Source organism: Schistocerca cancellata, chromosome 1 (assembly GCF_023864275.1).
Source record: "Schistocerca cancellata isolate TAMUIC-IGC-003103 chromosome 1, iqSchCanc2.1, whole genome shotgun sequence".
In the NCBI taxonomy this organism is placed as follows: domain Eukaryota; kingdom Metazoa; phylum Arthropoda; class Insecta; order Orthoptera; family Acrididae; genus Schistocerca; species Schistocerca cancellata.
In genome coordinates this window covers 642,388,821-642,406,358 of record NC_064626.1, presented here as the reverse complement: position 1 = coordinate 642,406,358, position 17,538 = coordinate 642,388,821, and the positions used below count along the sequence as shown (strand labels likewise).

Sequence of the window (17,538 nt, the reverse complement as noted above, 5' to 3'; positions counted from 1 at the left end):
CAGTTTCCCCAATTTTGTCATTTTTTTGAATTAGTTGGTAAACACATTTATTGGAAAAATTAAATACAAGTTGAACATATAGTAATTGAAGCAGTCTGTCTTCTTTTACAGAAAAGCCAGTTTCTTGGACATCTCAACATGTGAGTGAACTGTATGAATGCGCAAGTTGTTTCACTTTTTCACGGAGTGAAATTTGCAACCATCATATCAGTGATCATAATTTGTATGCTGTTTGCCAGGTAGGGTATATTAAATAATATGTTCTTTCGATTCATTTCTGATATGTGAAAAGTGATTTTACTGTGTTTCATTAATTATGGAAATAATAGTATTTTATATGTGGATGAGTTTATCTGTTGAGTATACTGTGCTTTGGAGTAGAAGTCACAGTGGATTTAAGCCTCCTGTAATCCACATTTATCTGTACTGAGACTAGTGCATTCTGTTTTCAAATAGAAGTGACATTAGATGTAAGCATCATGTTTCTATTATAGTGTAGCTATAATATGGAGCATTAGAAGCCAGAATTCACAACATGATTCAACATTGGAAAACACAAGTTGTTAACAGTGTTTCACTGAGCTGGTGTTACAAATATGCATAAAGACAAGATGGCTAACATGTTAAGCTGAAGTTCAGAGTATAAAGAACCTGTATGATTTATGATCTAAATCAAGCATTGAATATATTGCAATAAAATATATGGCGCTGGAAAGAAGAAAAGCCACAGTGACATCAAAGTCATTAGAGACAGACCACTGCTTCAGTTGGATAAGTATAAGGAAGATGTAGTATCTACAGTCCTGTTGCAAATAACAAAGTACACATAACAGTGACTGAGCACTGGGGAGAATGCTCACATGGAGAGACACAATGGGAGGAAACATTTCAGACCAAGTTCAGTAACAAGCAATTTCATCATAACAAATCACTGAACAGTCCTAATTGGCATGTACAGTCTTCATGGAATGCAAATGATGTGAGAAAGAGTGACTGCTGCTGATGTGTAGCCATCTCAGTTTGACCAGTGGTGTCACTAGCAGCAAACAATGCAGGCACTCTTGTTTCATTATTTTGCTTGTGGCACCAAGTGGGAACTCTGCTTATGTGATGGATTGGCGTAAGTGGACATGCTGCCACATCTTGCCCCCACCCCCTTTGGGGAGTTGACACTGCAGGTGTCAATAGTAAATGGCAGAAGCCCATGTGAGTGGGCCTCTCACTGGACAGGGACTGGTATGGCCAACGAGGCCATGAGATCCACCCAAGCGGTTCCACAGCAGAGGCAGCAGTGCAGCTGCATATTGGTGACATTCTTCTCCATTGGCTTGTTGGTGTTCAATGAGACATTGCCGTCTCCAGCCCAGTGGGGTGCATGGCAGGAAGTGACTTGGACAGTGTTGAGTCAGGCACAGGAATGGCGCCACACATAGCAGCAATGTGGAAACTGCAGCCCATGCAGGAGGGCAGCTTCCAGGTGATCTACAGCAAACGGTGGGAAAGGACTCAGTGCGGCTGTTGGCTGCACACCAATGTTGTCAACGCCCAACAGCTCTTCAAGCAAAAGCACCCCTACGGCACTCGGCCCCTAGAATCGAGCGGCCCTTGCAGGCAGGCTCCCTGCCAACATCTGCTGTTATTGTGGGTGCAGCGGATTTGCATCTTACTGAGGACACAGCTAGTTATGTTGGCAATGGAGTGACATACCACGAATGCCCATGGTGAACATTTGCTGACCATGTGTTGCTCACACTATTGCCAGTGCCAATTCATGTCAACCAAAAGTATATGCATTTTGCAAAGGGCGGAAGCATACCTCAAGCCATGACACAGGGCAGAGCAAGTGCAGTAGAGCACAGCGCTGTCAGCCATGGAAGACCTCCACAGGGCTTCTGCCATGTAGTGGTGTGATCCTGTAGGAGAAACAGGGCAATGCTAAGTCTGCTAAGCACTTTTTTAACTGCATCTTACAGATGCACAGCATACGCTGCAGCTCCCCATTACGCTACTGGTGGAATGGGGTGGACATGAATTGGGCAGTACCATAGCAAGCTCAGAAATATTGAAATTATATTGATGTGAACTGTGGGATATTATCGAAGACAATCATCCAGGGCAGTCCATCAGGCACACAGACCTGGGTAAGAGACCACACTGTAGCCTTTGTAGTTGTGGAGCATATGCATGGGACATGTGGGTAAATGGACAGTGTGTTAACTGCCACCAACCACAGAAATGAAAAACGGGGCTGCACAGTCAATGTGAATGCAGTTCCATTGCTGATGTGATGTTGGCTGTGGAGTGAAAGTTCTTGGTAGTATCACCTGCTATTCGGCATTATATTTGCATTTATGGACAGTTCTCTCAATCTCCAGGTTGAGGCCAGACCAGTAGACAAAACGCTACGCAAGGACCTCCATATGCAACATACCCCAGTGGCCATTTTGTAAGTGAGCAAGAATATGAGTGCATGAGACCGGAGATACAAGAAGCCCAGAGTTGTCTGAGTTGTTACTAAGGAGAAGGGTGCTGTTGACTACCGCCAGCAGATGACAGAGGAGGAAAGAGCTGCTGAGCAAACTAGACTCCATGGTGGGCACATGCATAGGCCAATCATTGCACACAAAATCAACCACTTGTTGGAGCCTGGGATCTTGACGGATGGCCTACACGACATGATGAGTTGTCACAGGTAGCTTATCCACAGTGTACTGCAAGTGAGGATTGATCTGGAAATGACAACTTTAGCTTCTTCAAAGGCTGGGTTGGATCGCATGGCTGACAATGGTAAAGGATGGATGGATGGATGGATGGATGGATGGAGGGTGTATATGATGACTAAAGTCTTGTTTTTATCTGAGAGTAAGTGAGTTGAGTGACTGTCAACAGTTTGAAGTCATAGGGAGAGGCTGTTCAGTGTTTCTGTGAGCTAAGACAACTCAAATCCCATATTAAGAAGCATCAATTGCCAGAACAAGATGTTTGCTTGATGTAAAGATATTGAGGTACTGCAGTGACTTTAACAACACCTTTATGTGGGCAAACACTGTGTTGCAGGGTGCTCATCAAACATAAGAAACATCCTTTTTTTCACAACTCATTTAACATATGAGTTATATCCACTGTGTTAGGGAGAAATTTTGAATAAAACTGACTTTGTCCGGAAATGATTGGAGTTCCTTCAGGCTATGCAGTTTAGGGAGGTTATTGATTGTTGCTATATGGTTCTTCATAGGATTGATGCCATCCTTCAAAAGAAGGTGGCCAAAATATTCAGTTCCTGTCTGAAGAACTTTTAGTTTTGCAGACTGCATATAAGGCCTGGCAATTGCAATAATCTGAAGGTTAGTGATATGTTGTTGCCATGAGGAATCCTTGACAATGATGTTATCAAGATGGTTAGCTCAGTATTAGCTGTTCCAAAAATCTCTGGAAAGCAGTGCATGCACTTGCAGTGCCAAACAACAGGTGTGAATAATGGTAAAACCCAAAGGGCGTGTTGATGACCATTACTGGTTGAGGATTGAGAGCGGAAGCTGCAGGTGTGCCTCTGCCAAGTCAGTTTTTGACAAACACTTACCATCTGCCAGATGCTTGAGTATTTCTTCTGGGTAGGAAATGTGGTAGATATCCACTACTGACCGGATGTTAATGGTAGACTTAAAATTCTTGCACAAACAAAGTGCCCCCATAGGCTTTCAGGCAACAACCAGAGGCATAGCCCACTGTCTGTAAGGAACAGCTTCAACAATACCTAGGCCAACCACCTACCCAACTGGCCGCAGAACAAACAGAATAGGCTGAGCATGACAAATTTGGGGACAGCTGTTGGTTTACGGGTGATGAGTGCCTTGTAGTCCTTCATGTGGGCCTCATAGCCCTTTACAGCATCCAATACAAGTGTAAACAACACCCAATCTCATGGCAGATGTCATCTAACACCTAGAATGGGATGGAGTCAGAAATAAGATGCAGAGCATTCTGAATTTGACATCTGAAAGCTGTGACTCAATAAAGACCAAAATATGTTTTCAGATATCGCACTTATGGTGGCCAGAATATCTGACTGCCCACGCAACATGCTCATACTCAACATTGATTGTGAACTGGCCTTGAACAAGAATCAGCTGATTGCTGTAACTGATCAAATGATGAACAGTGGAGGGGAGAGAATGGTGACCCCAGTACTGATCAGAAAATGGAATGGCTGTTTCCAAATTTGCAGTGTAATATAAATCTTGCTGGGAACTCTGGGCTCCTAGCTGAGCACCAGTATGACACTATGAACCTCCAAGTTCTCCATGACCAATGACTTGCCATGTGGGAAGCCACGACAGACAAACACCACATGGCTTTGTTTATGGCAAGTGGCACACTACACACACCAATGTGGGCAGTGACAATGGATGTTTGTTTGGAAACAATCAGGATATCAGAGAAAACTATGTTGGGAAGAACCACAATCCCACAGTGAATGGTGCAAACAGAAGGAAACAGGTGTTTGATGAATTATACTGTTGCTGTGGTACCGATCACATCGCTGCTACTCCCACTATGTCCACAACCTGTTTAGTTGCAGTCTGTGACACTTTGAACACCTGAGTGAAAGTTAGGATCTTCTTGCTGTGGGGTCATGCAAACATAACGCCTCCCAATGCATCTCTTTGTCTGGAGCAGAACAGGCAATGATGTTGCATATCAGAGAGTCAGCATGGTACTTAACAATGAGCACACCTAAATCTGCACTTCTGACTTAACCTTGGACGTCAGCTTTCCATACCAGATATAATAGCCCAGTTTCTGTTGTCATAGATGAATGTCCATATGAGAAGTCACATTGTGGATTTGCTTATGGTAATAAACATCGAGCAACTCACACATTTCAGAAAATGACAACATCTCAAGGTCTGTTAATAGAGTGAGTTTATGAAGCAAATGAAGTGCTTCATACTCAGTGCAAGACAAGAAAGTTGTATCCTCTTCCTGAAATGCCACATAATCTGTTGCAAATGTCACTTGTACAGGCCCCCTTCTTCCTTTACCTCTTGGAATGACGAAGAAGGTGGGACATTGGTGATTGTCCCAAGGGTAGATGCAGAAGGACTGTGGCACTCTGCAAAGACATAAGCTACTGACAGAGCATGCTTTTGTCACCATTCAAGTTGCTGCTGTTGTAACAACTGAACCAATGCCAGATCCAGTGTGCTTATGTAACATGCCAGAAACAAAATGACCTTATCACCAGAAACTGTAGTACATACAGTCTTATTGCATATAAAAAAAGTACACAGTGAATATAATTGCAGTGATTGAGCACCAGAGACTACACACACATGGACAGAAACAGTGGGAAAAACAGTCCGAACCAAGTCTGGTAACAAGCAAGTTCATTATAACATATCACTGAACAATCCAAACTGGCACGTAGAGCCTTCACAGAGTGTGAACAATGTAAGAGAGGGCGGGCCTTATTACTGGTGTGCGGCTGTCCCTGCTCAGCCAGTGTTCATGCTCGTAGCAAGTGATGCAGACAGACCTTTCGTTTTGTTCTCTCACTAGTGGCACTACATGTGAACTCTGTGAGTGTGATGACTGCAGCATAAGTGGACACACCACAGAAGAGAACCAGTATTTCCTTTACTGAAGGGACTATCTCAGCACTTATCAGAAGTCATTTGGCATAGCAGGGCAAATCTGTAACAAGTTATTTGGCTGGCGATTGGAAAATCAATCCTCTCAGATATAAGTTAATACACTTAACTATTGTTTTGTGTTCAATATGTCTTGCAGCCTTTGTGTAGTTGATAAATGACATTATGAAGAAGAACAGGCCGGTTGGAATGGCCGAGCGGTTCTAGGCGCTTCAGTCTGGAACTGTGCGTGTGATGTGCTTAGGTTAGTTAGGTTTAGGTAGTTTTAAGTTCTAGGGGACTGATGACCTCAGATGTTAAGTCCCATAGTGCTCAGAGCCATTTTGAACAAGGACATGGCTGCTTGCTTCTTATATTGTATTTCTCTGGACTGTTATTGAGGTACACACTTATTGTAAGTAATCATACATTTTATTTTTATGCCTTAATAGAATTTTTACAGATGTTTATGGAAAGTTCTGATAATTTAATCTGCTTTCCAGCATGTCTTCGTATTGGTGTGAATGAGGCTAATTGTGTTTTATAATACAGCACGAATAGCCTCATTCACAGCAAAATGATGATGTACATAGCACAATTAACCTCATTCATACCAATATGAGGACATACTGGAAAGCAGATAAAACTGAAAGACCATCTCCATAAACACATGCAAAAATCCGTGTAAGCATAGAACTGAAAGACAAGACCACCGACGATGAGTAGTAGCTTTATACCAGTCTGGACAAATAAAAATATAGAAAGCGAGTAGCATTATCATTGTCTATGTATAAAAATAAGGCCATTTATTAACTGTTGTGCCACTTCACTTTGAATGGCTTTGGGAAATCTGAAGGAGTCTTTGGCCTCGTGGTGAGGATGATCTATTGATGAAAGTTGGTGGTTGTGTGGATATAACTCAACAACTCATCTCAAATGACCAAGACTGTTTGCCAGGTTACTGCTCTCTCTCTCTCTCTCTCTCTCTCTCTCTCTCTCTCTCTCTCTCTCTCAGCCTCTCAGCCTCTCAGCTGCCCAACACACAGTGTGGTGGCATGTGCAGCATTGCTGTCAAGCATTGCATACAGAGGAGCATGGGCAGGAGCACACATCTATGCATTATGCTATTCAAGTAGCTATACATTGTACAACATGTACATTATCCAAAAAATTTTTAACATGGTTTATGTTGACAGATGTAAAAAAAAAAAAAGATGTTCCATTCCTTACTTAACGTCTTAGATGTTGATTCTTTTTTGCTTTCTAAAGTAACTTGTCTTCTTTCTCATTATCTCCATAACACAAATCATCAAAATCAATTCAGCAGTTTAGTCGTGAAAATATGGCAGACAGAGTTACTTTTGCATTTATAATATTAGTATTGATGATAAAACTTTAAATTACAGTATATTTTTTGGTGATCCAATTTTGATGAAATAAAGCCTATATGTTGGCCCCTAAGATATGTTCAATTTACTTATGAAAACCCCATGAAAATTCTAGTAGTTTCTGAGATTAGTGAGTTCAGGCAGTTGTGATGATGTTAGATTAACCTGTAAATCATATCTTTATGTCTGTGATCTGATTTTGATGAAGTAAAGCCTGAAATTGCCATAAGCTGCACCAGAGTTGCCTGTGAATACCCTATGAAAATTTGTCTAGTACTTTTGGAGACAAGCATTTTCAGACAGACAAACATGATGGTTCTACATAAAATTTAAGTCTTGATATATTGTTTTTACATGATTTAATTTTAATGAAATAAAGCCTATACAGTGCCTCAAGCTATGCTCAAGTTAACTGTGAAGTCAGTGAAAATTTGTCTTGTAGTTTTAGAGATTAACGTGATCAGACAGAAGACACAAGTATTTTACAGTTTTATTGTTAGTATATATACAGGGTGACAATTATTGAACTATATGGGAAAAATGTAAATTAGTTACAAATTACAGTGTAAACACACTTGATTCAACATGTAAACATCACTGCAGATATTCAGATTTAGGTTATGACATGTTCGATATGCCTGCCATCCTTGGTGATGATGTGGCACAGACAAACAGTGAAATTCTGCATGACCCGCTGAAGTGTCAGAACATCAGTGCTGTCAATGACCTCCAGGTATTGCTGTTTTCAACTCAGCAGTGGTTTTGGCATTATTGCTGTACACCTTGTTGTTAATATAACCCCACAAAAAGGAGTCACATGTATTCAGATTTGGAGAATATGGCAGCCAATCAAGGCCCATGCCAGTGGCCTCTGGGTACCCCAGAGCCAAAATGTGGTCCCAAAAGTGCTCCTCCAGGACATCAAACACTCTCCTGCTTCAATGGGATCAAGTGCTGTCTTGCATGAACCACATCTTGTGGGAATCAGGGTCACTTTGGATAATGTGGATGAAATCATCTTCCAAAACCTTCACATGCCTTTCAGTTGTCAACGTGCCATCAAGGTATATTGCACCAATTATTCTTTGACTGGACATTGCGCACCACACAGTCACCTGTTGAGGGTGAAGAGACTTCTTGATCATGAAATACAGATTCTCAGATCCCCAAATGAACCAGTTTTGCGTACTGACAAACTCTTCCAAATGAAAGTGGGCTTTGCTGCTAAACCAAACCATATTCACATCAAAGTACTGTTCTGTGAACAGTAGTGTTGGTGAAACAACCTCTGTTCCATGGCCGTGGGACTGAATGGCTGATGGGTTTGAATTTTGTATGGGTAGAGATACGGATCTTCTACAGCAATTTGTTGCAGTGTCTCCCAGTTGATTCACATCAGTTGTGCAGCTCACCTTATCAATTTCTTGGGGCCAGTTTGAAACACAGCATGTGTCTTCTTGATGTTTCCAGGCATTTACACCATTTTTGGATGACCAACACATTCATCACAAACACTACCCATTCTCTGAAACTTGCAAATAAAATTCTTGATTGTTAGTGCATTTGTACCAGTTGTCTTCAGCTTGAACTCACTCACAAATTTCTTCTGAGCCACAGTTGGGCTGTTATTGCTCACATAGTAGGTTTTCATAAGACATATATACTCAGGTGAGCTGTGTCATGACATTATCACGTGCAAATGGCTGGCAACAACAAGGTGCGTGTGCATGTGCAGACTAATTCTGAGCATGCCCCATGACCAACCATGTAGTTTGAACATCCTAACACAAACTGTTCAGGAGTTATGAGGCTTGTATTTCAAATAGTTCAATAATTGCCACGCTTTATCAAAGTGGATCAGATATTTCAGTAGTGGTTAGAATGAAGTGAAGGTAAAACTGTAGCCATTTGTTTGGAATGATACAATGACACAACTAGACTGTTTATTTCAAAACTTGGTACTGAATAATGATAAGCTTTTTTGAAGTTGATTGGCTGTCTCTCTCTCTCTCTCTCTCTCTTTTTTTTTTTTTTTTTTTTTTTTTTTTTTCCAGGAAACAATATTAAACAGCAATATATTCTCCAATCAGATTGTGATACAAGTGCATGGTGCTGTTAACAAGCATTTACAGTTTAGGGAAAGAATTCACTGCAGAGTTCTTGCCATACACATAAAGCAAATCAGTTATACCGCAAACTAAATGATATACAGCATTTTCAAACAGCAGCTTTCCTAAGGCTTCAGAATAACAAAATTTATCTGGAACCATGCACCTGCTTCACTTACCCTCCAGCCATAAGAAGGAATAAACAGTGGTAGTCGCGAGATACTTGGTAAATTTACTAGAAAACTATTGACAATTTGACAGATTACGACTATATACCAGACAATGACTCAGGTTTATATATTTACCTTTCATAGCAGCTACTCCCCATTCTTTGAAAGTATATATTCCTACAGCAGAAGTTGGAAACTATAGGTATGAATGCTAGCAGATTGATGTCACAAAGTTGTGAGGCATGCTCAGATGACTCAGTTCATGAAGCATTACCTGTGAATGCAAAGATTCTTGTGAAATCTCTGCCTGCTACACAAATTGATCTGTAAGAGGGCTTAATATCAGCAAACATTATATTATGAGAGAAGTTTTAATCCAACATTATTGCGATTTCATACTTTTTGAACTGATGGTATTGTTGTTGCAATGCAGATACACATTACGTGCCACACAAATAATGACACACTGTATAATTTTTTAACAAAAATTTTAACTGCAAAATTAAAAAAAGCATTTTTCCATCACTAGTTCACTTCTTTAATCTTTGTATTTAACCTTATTTTACTTGAATCAGTGTTCAGCAATATTATAGGCTTACTGAGAAATTCATGGAGCAGTTGCTGGTTATAGTGGGTGATACACCAGACAACAAAGCTCTCTGGATGCAGGAATATAGTTATTATTTTGGAATGACTGCAGTGAAGCAGCTGTGATCAGAGTACATATGTAATGGATGCATCACTTTACTTTGTCTCCATTTGTCATGTATCATAATCTTATTCTACACATAAATGGTAACTTTACGGTCTACAGTGTGTATTTAATACCTCCACAACATTGCTATCTATTCCTTCTTTAATTCATACCTGCATGATACTATTTCATAGCTTTTTTGTTAAAGAAGTGCCATAATTATCACTTCTGAGGACATATGAATTTTCATCTGGCTCATTTCCTCACCCATTCTTAACAACATTGTATCATAGAATAAAATGTTACCGCCACAAGATTCTGCATTCTTACACAACTTGTATCATAGATTATAAGGGAAGGAAGAAAGGAAGATTAGAGCTTGAAAACCCATTGATGATGAAGTCATTAGAGATGAGCATAGACATCGTTAATGACTACACACCACTGGTTCCCAACCTGAGAGTAATTATCCACTATAGGGTAAAATTAAATGCTCTGAGGGATTAAAAAAAGAGGGTTTGGTTGTGTTTTGATCATGAAAGTGTACTTGTTTTTAAAGATTTTTGCTATCACTGTTTCATAATGCTGTAATAGTGATTATATAAGTTGTAATAACTAAACAAAGGAAATTCCAAGATGGAATAATGACTCCATTATGAAAAAGATAGAGTGCTACTCACCATATGGTAGGGATGTTGAGTTACAGACAGGCACAACAAAAAGAAGCTAAACAAGTAAGCTTTCAGCCAAAAGGCCATATTCTGAATTAGACAAAACGCGCGCACACACACACACACACACACACACACACACACACACACACACGTGTATAAATTTGCAACTCACACTCACATAACCACTGTCTCTGGCAGCTGAGGCCAGACCTGCGCATGATGAGAGAAGCAGTTTGGGCGATGGGGATAAGGAGGATGCTGGGTTTGGAAGAGGGAGGCATAGCAGGGTAGGCATACAGAGACGAGGTGTACAGGAGTTAGGGCAGCTAGGTGCAGTCATGAGGTTAGACAGAGGGTGGGGGAAGGGGGAGGGGGTGGAAAAGGAGAGAAGTAAAAAGACTGTGCATTAGTGGAATAGAAGGCTGTGTAGTCCTGGAATGGGACCAGGGAATGGGATAGGTGGGTGAAGGACAATGACAATGGAGATTGAGACCAGGAGGTTTACTGAAATGTAGGATATGTTGCAGGGAGAGTTCCCACCTGCACAATTCGGAAAAGCTGATGTTGGTAGGAAGGATCCAGAAATAAAGAATGTTACATTGAGCTGTGTGCTCAGCAACTGGGGGGTCCAGCTATTTCTTGGCTACAGTTTGTCAGTGATCATTCATGTGGGCAGACAGTTTGTTGGTTGTCATGCCCACATACAATGCAGCACAATGGTTGCAGCTTAGCTTGTAGATCACATGATTGGTTTCACGAATAGGTGATGCTTGTGACAAGACTGCAGTAGATAGTGGTGGAAGATACGTGGGACAGGTCTATTACAGGGGTACGAGCCTTGAGGCAAAGGGGTTGGGCAGGATATTCTGTAGTTCCATGGGTGGCGGAATACCCCTGTGTAGGGAGGAAGGGCCCAACAAGAGGTAGTCGAAACCCTGGCAGAGAATGTGGTTCATTTACTCCAGTGCTGGGTTACTGAGTCATGAGCAGAATGCTATTTTGTGGCTGGACGGTGTCACTTTGGAAGGCGATGGGTGACTGGAGAGTGAAGGCACAGGAGATTTGCTTCTGTACAAGGTTGGGAGAGTAAGTACAGTCCACGAAAGCCTCAGTGAGAACCTTGGTATATTTCACTAGGGACTGCATATCGCAACAGATGCGATGGCCACAGGTGGCTAGGCTGTATGGAAAGGACTTCTCGGTATTGGATGAGTGGTACAGTAGCTGTTGAAGAGGAGGTATTGCTGTTGGTTGGTGGGTTTTCTATGAAGGGAGGTAATGATGTAGCCAATTTTGAAGTGGAGATCAGTGTGGAGCGAGGTGGCTTGTTTTGTTGAGGAGGACTGGGTGAAGTGATCGGGGAGAAGGTGTTGAAGTTCTGGAAGAGTGTGGATAGGGTGTCCTCGCCCTTGATTCAGGTCGCAAAGATGTCATCAATGAATCTGAATCAGTTGAGGGGTTTAGGATTCTGGATGTATAGGAAGGATTCCTGTCGATGGCCCATGAATAGGTTGGCATAGGATGGTGCCAATCAGGTGCCCATAGTCTTACTTTGAATTTGTTTGTAGGCACTGCCTTCAAAGGAGAAGTAATTGTGGGTGAGGATATAGTTGGTCATGGTGACCAGGAACGAGGTTGTAGGTTTGGAAGCTGTATTGCATTGGGAAAGGTGGTGTTCAAGAGTGGCAAGACCATGGGCATTAGGGATGCTAGAGGAAATGACATCAGTGGTGGTGAGCACCATGTGGTAAAGGAACACAAACTGCTGAGAGTCAGTGGAAGAAATGATGGGTAGGTTACAAGTGACAGATTGAAGGTGTTCTTCTACAAGAGCAGAGATTCTCTCAATGGAAACACATAACCAGCCACGATGAGGCATCCTGGGTGGTTGGGTTATGGACTTAGGAAGCATGTAGAAGGTAGGAGTGCGGGGAGTGGTAGGGGTGAGGAGAGAAAGAGACTCCAGGGAGAGTTTCTGGGATGGGCCTACGGATTTGAGGAGAGACTGTAGATCCTGCTGGATTTCTGGAATGGGATCACTGTGGCAGTGTTTGTACGTGAACAAATCTGACAGCTGGTGTAGTCCTTGCACCAGATACTCTTTGCACTTCAAAACCACAATGACGAAGTCTTTGTCAGCAGGTAGAATAATAAGATTGGGATCAGTTTGTAGTTAGTGGATTGTGGTTCTTTCCACAGATGTAAGGTCAGATTGCATGTTGAGGGATTTAGGGAATGAGCATAATGCAAGGTATGAGGTTAAGAAATTCTGGAAAGTTAAGGTGGGGTGATTTGGGACGTGGGTCGTGGGTGATGGTTGATGGAGGAGTGAATTTAGTCAAGCAAGATTCAACATTGTATTTTGGTTGTGTCTCATTGATGGGGTTGGTGGTGAAAAAGTTTTTCCATTCTAAGGATCAGGAGAAGTCCAGTATGATTGAATTTTGGAGCGGGGTAAAAGTTAAGTCCATTGGAAAGCAGTGATACATCTGTGGGACAAATGCTTTGGGAGGAAAGTTTCATGACTGTGTTGTGGATCTGTTTAAGTTCTGGATTCTGTATGGCGCTGGAAGGAAGTTTTTGAAGTTAGGGGAAATGTAGTAGGTCTGAGAGGCAGGAGTTGTCAGCTATAATGGGATGTGGGGGAGGTTTGGAAGCTGTTGTAGAGGTGATGGATTGTGGTAGTCTAGTGTGGGAGGAGGTGAAGAGCTTTGAGAGTTTCTTTGAGGTAGCATTTCCATGCTGCTCTAGTTCCTGGAAGGCAAGAGTTTGTTTGTGAGATGGGATACAGAAATTTAGCATTGCACAGCAGGAGAATTTTACAATGGAGAGGAGGTATTGCAAGGAGGTTTGGGTGTGATTTACATATTTTGCAGGACTAGGTTGGTGAGAGTTAAGGACTGGCAACATCTGAACAGTTGGAGGTCATTGTGGAAGGAGGGGTTGCAGCCAGAGATGGGTAATTTGATGGTAAGGCCATTAGGAGGGATTCCTTGAGCCAAGCAAAAAAAGCAGGAACATTATGTGGTACTGGGTTCTGGCTAGGGATAAGGAAACTTTTCTGTATTGGCACGGATGGAAGGAGCAAGGATCCATGGCGGAGGGTAAAAAGTACTAAAAGGCAGAAATTCTTGTGAGACAATTCACAAAAGTACACCAAAATATGTGGGAAAAATCACAAAATGGATGGAATAGATGAAGTATGGGGAAACGGTATGAAACCTGATTTTGTTAATGCATCAGGATTGGCCCAGAGGGGAAAGCAGTAGGCACCTGTTGAGGTGACAAATCAAACATATTTTTAACTGTTTGACTGAATGGGTTGTCGCCCAAGAGAGAAGGAGAGGAGAATGTTTGGTTGGGTCGGAAGCTACCAGCAGAAGAGACCAGATGGTGTGTCCGCTCCTAGCGGCTGGCTGCGGTCCCACCCCCATTTGACCACCTCCAAGCCTTACTATTGGTCAGCCAAATCGAAGATGCACAGTTCGGTAGTGTTACCTAGTCATCAACACCTGAATTTAGCTGCTGATGGTACAACACGTGAGTTTCAAAACGGTTATGTCCGGTTCTGGGCAATGTGACTGAGACGCTGCAACTAGCCGGAGGACAGGAGACACTGACAAACATCAAGTGAAAAATAAAAATCAAATTTTTATGCTAATAAATCCATTCAGTAACAGCCCCCACTGTACACCCTTCTCGACTCCGCAGGAGTGAAGCATGGGGGGTGGGGGGGGGGGGTGGGGGGTGGTAAATTGACAAATTGACATTTACTATGGGGCCTCACATAATTTTGACAATACACTTTGATTTCTTTTTTTTTTTTAATTTGCATTTGATTAATTCGGTGTGACAATGTTTGCTTTGGGTGATGAAGACTTGTGTGACAAAATTTGGTCGGCAGCAGATGGTGCGGCAGTGGTGTGAGACGTGGCGAGTGGCGGCAATCAGCTGTTGGCGCTGGCAGTGGTGGAGGTTGCTGGCCGTGATGGGTGCAGCAGCGTGCTGTGATGCACTGCTACTTCCGCTGGAGGGGGGGGGGTTGCACAAGGGGTGATGCACAGATCACAAGGAGGGGGGGGGGGAGGGGGGAAGAGGGTTGACATTTTTGAATCACTTTACACACATACTTCGTTGCTTACACCTGAAGGAGGGCCATGCCTTTCCTTTTGGGTGTATTTTACTTATTTACTATTCCTTTCTACACACTACTATTTCCTACTGGACTACTACAGTATGAGGGCAGCAAGGAACACTCTTGCTCCCATTTCACAACTTATGCGTGGTATTCCCCAGGGGGTTGCTGTTCAGGGACAGCAGGAGCGGGGCAACCAAAGTCGCACAAAACGTCCTTTTCTAAACACTACCCATAGTGACAAACCAATAAAGATAATTACTAAAGGGGTACACACAGAACTAGGAATAACTATACGACTGAGATAGTGGTGGTGGTGCCAATCCGTGATGCTCGTGGTGGCATGGTCTAGCGTAATCTGCCCTAACTCTTTGTTTACCAGGTCAGTTAAAGACTGGACGAGCTGGGAATGTGAGTGAGTAGGGAGAGATGGCCAATTGTCAGGTGATGGTAGTACCATCAGTGGCTCTGGTAATTACCACATGAGAGGAGGGAGTCGCTCATTTTGGGTGTAAGGTAAGTGTGCAAACACCTCCTCGGTGGGGGTAGTGATATCACAGTGAGAGCAGTTAAATAGTAAACTGCTACCATTGAGTAGCACACAGTAGAGTTGGGTTCCTCTAAAGAATTCGTAACATACGACAGTGGTTGTTACTGGGTGGGGTAGGGTGTCTAAAATACTGTTGCCTATAGCAACAAACTAATCTTGTTAGCTCCAGCTGGTAGTTATGTTATGAAAGGGAAGTATTACAGTGGATGAAAAGGTAGTAAGTAATTACCTGAGGTTGTAGTGATGGGTGAAAAGTTGATGGTTAACAGACTTGTGTGCATTATGTCACTGGGCAATTTAAACTGGCGATTACAAAGAACAGCAGGGGTATAAGTTAGTAGCAACGGGGTAGTGAAGGAAGGAGGGGGATATGGTCATGCTGAAAAGAGGCTTACTCGTCATCCTGATCGGCATGAGTGCAAAAATGTGGGGTTGCATTAATCAATGCTTGCAATCGATACGTAGGAGGAATTCACAGTATGTAGTGGTTTCATAAGTGATGTGCGGAATCGGAAGCTTTAGTAACAGATGTTGGAGCTTAGGAAGAAAAGGGATTCGACCAATGGGAAAAAATCATATTGCGTTTAATGCAGGGTTTTTCCTGGGTATATTTGTGGACAGCCATCTGTGATTGCAATGCCAGGGTACCCTGACATATTGGCCATTTATGTCAAGAGGCCCACCTGCTGTTAACCGGAAGGGTGTTCATGTTGAAGAATAAGAAATTGGGTATAATTGGGAACGAGTTCAGGTAACAGGTTTCAAAGTAAAATTGATTCAGTGGTGATAGATTCACTAGTCACAGGGTACAGAGACATGAGGTTAGACACACAAGTCTACTGGGTGATTGGATTCTTGCTTGAGTGACTAGCCAAGACACAGGTTTTCCCCAACTGTAATACCTCAGAAAGTAGCTAATGGGCCACTGTAATCATGGGAGGAGCAATACCTCTATTAAATGGCTGGAAAAGCATGTCTAATATACAATGTTACATTAGCTCTTGTGGTTCTCCCAGAAGGCATAGCTAAGCTACCCTTCCCTGACAGAAAAGAAGAAAAGATAGAATAGAGACGTTGACCCAGCAGGAGGTTAAGAGAAAAAGGGGAAGGCAAAAAAAATATCTGCAGCAACTGATAGGGCAGTAGGGTGCACCGTCCACAGAGACTTCCACAACAGAATTGGTTGCCTACCACCAGCCTAGCAGGAGAGTAAGGAACAGAGACAACGAAAATTGGCCTCTACTAAACTCAGTTTAACTTGGGTCAAACAGGTCTGGTTTTAGTTATCCACCAGTGAATCAACTACGTAGCACCTTGGGGGTGAGTGTTATCCTTAAAAAACAAGATAAATAGGAAGTCTATGTGGCACAAGGGTAATTACTAATACTATACGAAGATGGGTGGTGGAATTTTGAGAAAACTTCTCGAGCGGCTTGTGAGCCATACAGTGAAATCAGTTGCAAACCACGTATTAGTTGGTTTGGAGGTGGGGCATCTCATTGCCCGGGACTACGAAAGTCACATAGCCTTGACAGTAGAAAGTGTTAGTGTGGGAGGACAGTGTCAAATATCCAGGGCTGCTAGTGTGTGAGTGTATGTTTGTGTTGTTGGTTGAAAAACAGCTCTGCTTAACTCCTATGCCAGGGAAAAGTAGAGGGAAGCAGTGCTGTAAAGCAGTTCTGCTTAACCCTCATGCCAGGGAAAAGTAGGGAGGGAGCCATGTTGCTGCAGTTGTATCCATGATTCTGAGTCGATTTCAGATTGGAATAGGTGGATAGCCTAAGGGCAGGCAGGGTGCAGGATGAGTGTTTCTAGAGGAGCCCAGCCACAGGCTGAATGTGACGATAACAGAGAGTTTCCGACTGTAGTATCTGTATTGGAATATAAAAGGTATCCTTTCCCCTCGCTCTGGGGGGAGGCAGTGATGCATAGATGAAAGAGAAAGTGAAAACTGAAAGAATAAACCAATCAGCTGGGTACTCTATGGGTGCTAACCACAACGTGTAAGGCACACAGCCCTGGAGGACGGTGGTACAAAGTAATGGTCACGGTTGGAACAAATAGATGAGCGACTGAGAGCAATGGTAGTGACCCAGTGCAATGCATAGACGAGGAAGACATAGGGCGATTACGTCTCGTGGGGGTTAAGTACTACATAATTCCCAAAATACCTGAAGTAACAGGGTGAG

At 42.6% G+C, this 17,538-nt stretch overlaps 1 protein-coding gene across 1 annotated transcript in view; it reads left to right on the top strand.

Annotated features, from left to right (window-relative positions):
- LOC126183333 (divergent protein kinase domain 2A) overlaps positions 1-17,538 on the top strand; it is a 98,114-nt gene that overhangs the window by 65,451 nt on the left and 15,125 nt on the right. The window contains exon 3 of the mRNA XM_049925201.1: positions 112-239. Within this exon, the coding sequence (XP_049781158.1) occupies positions 112-239 (128 nt within the window). The remainder of the gene's footprint in view (positions 1-111; positions 240-17,538) is intronic.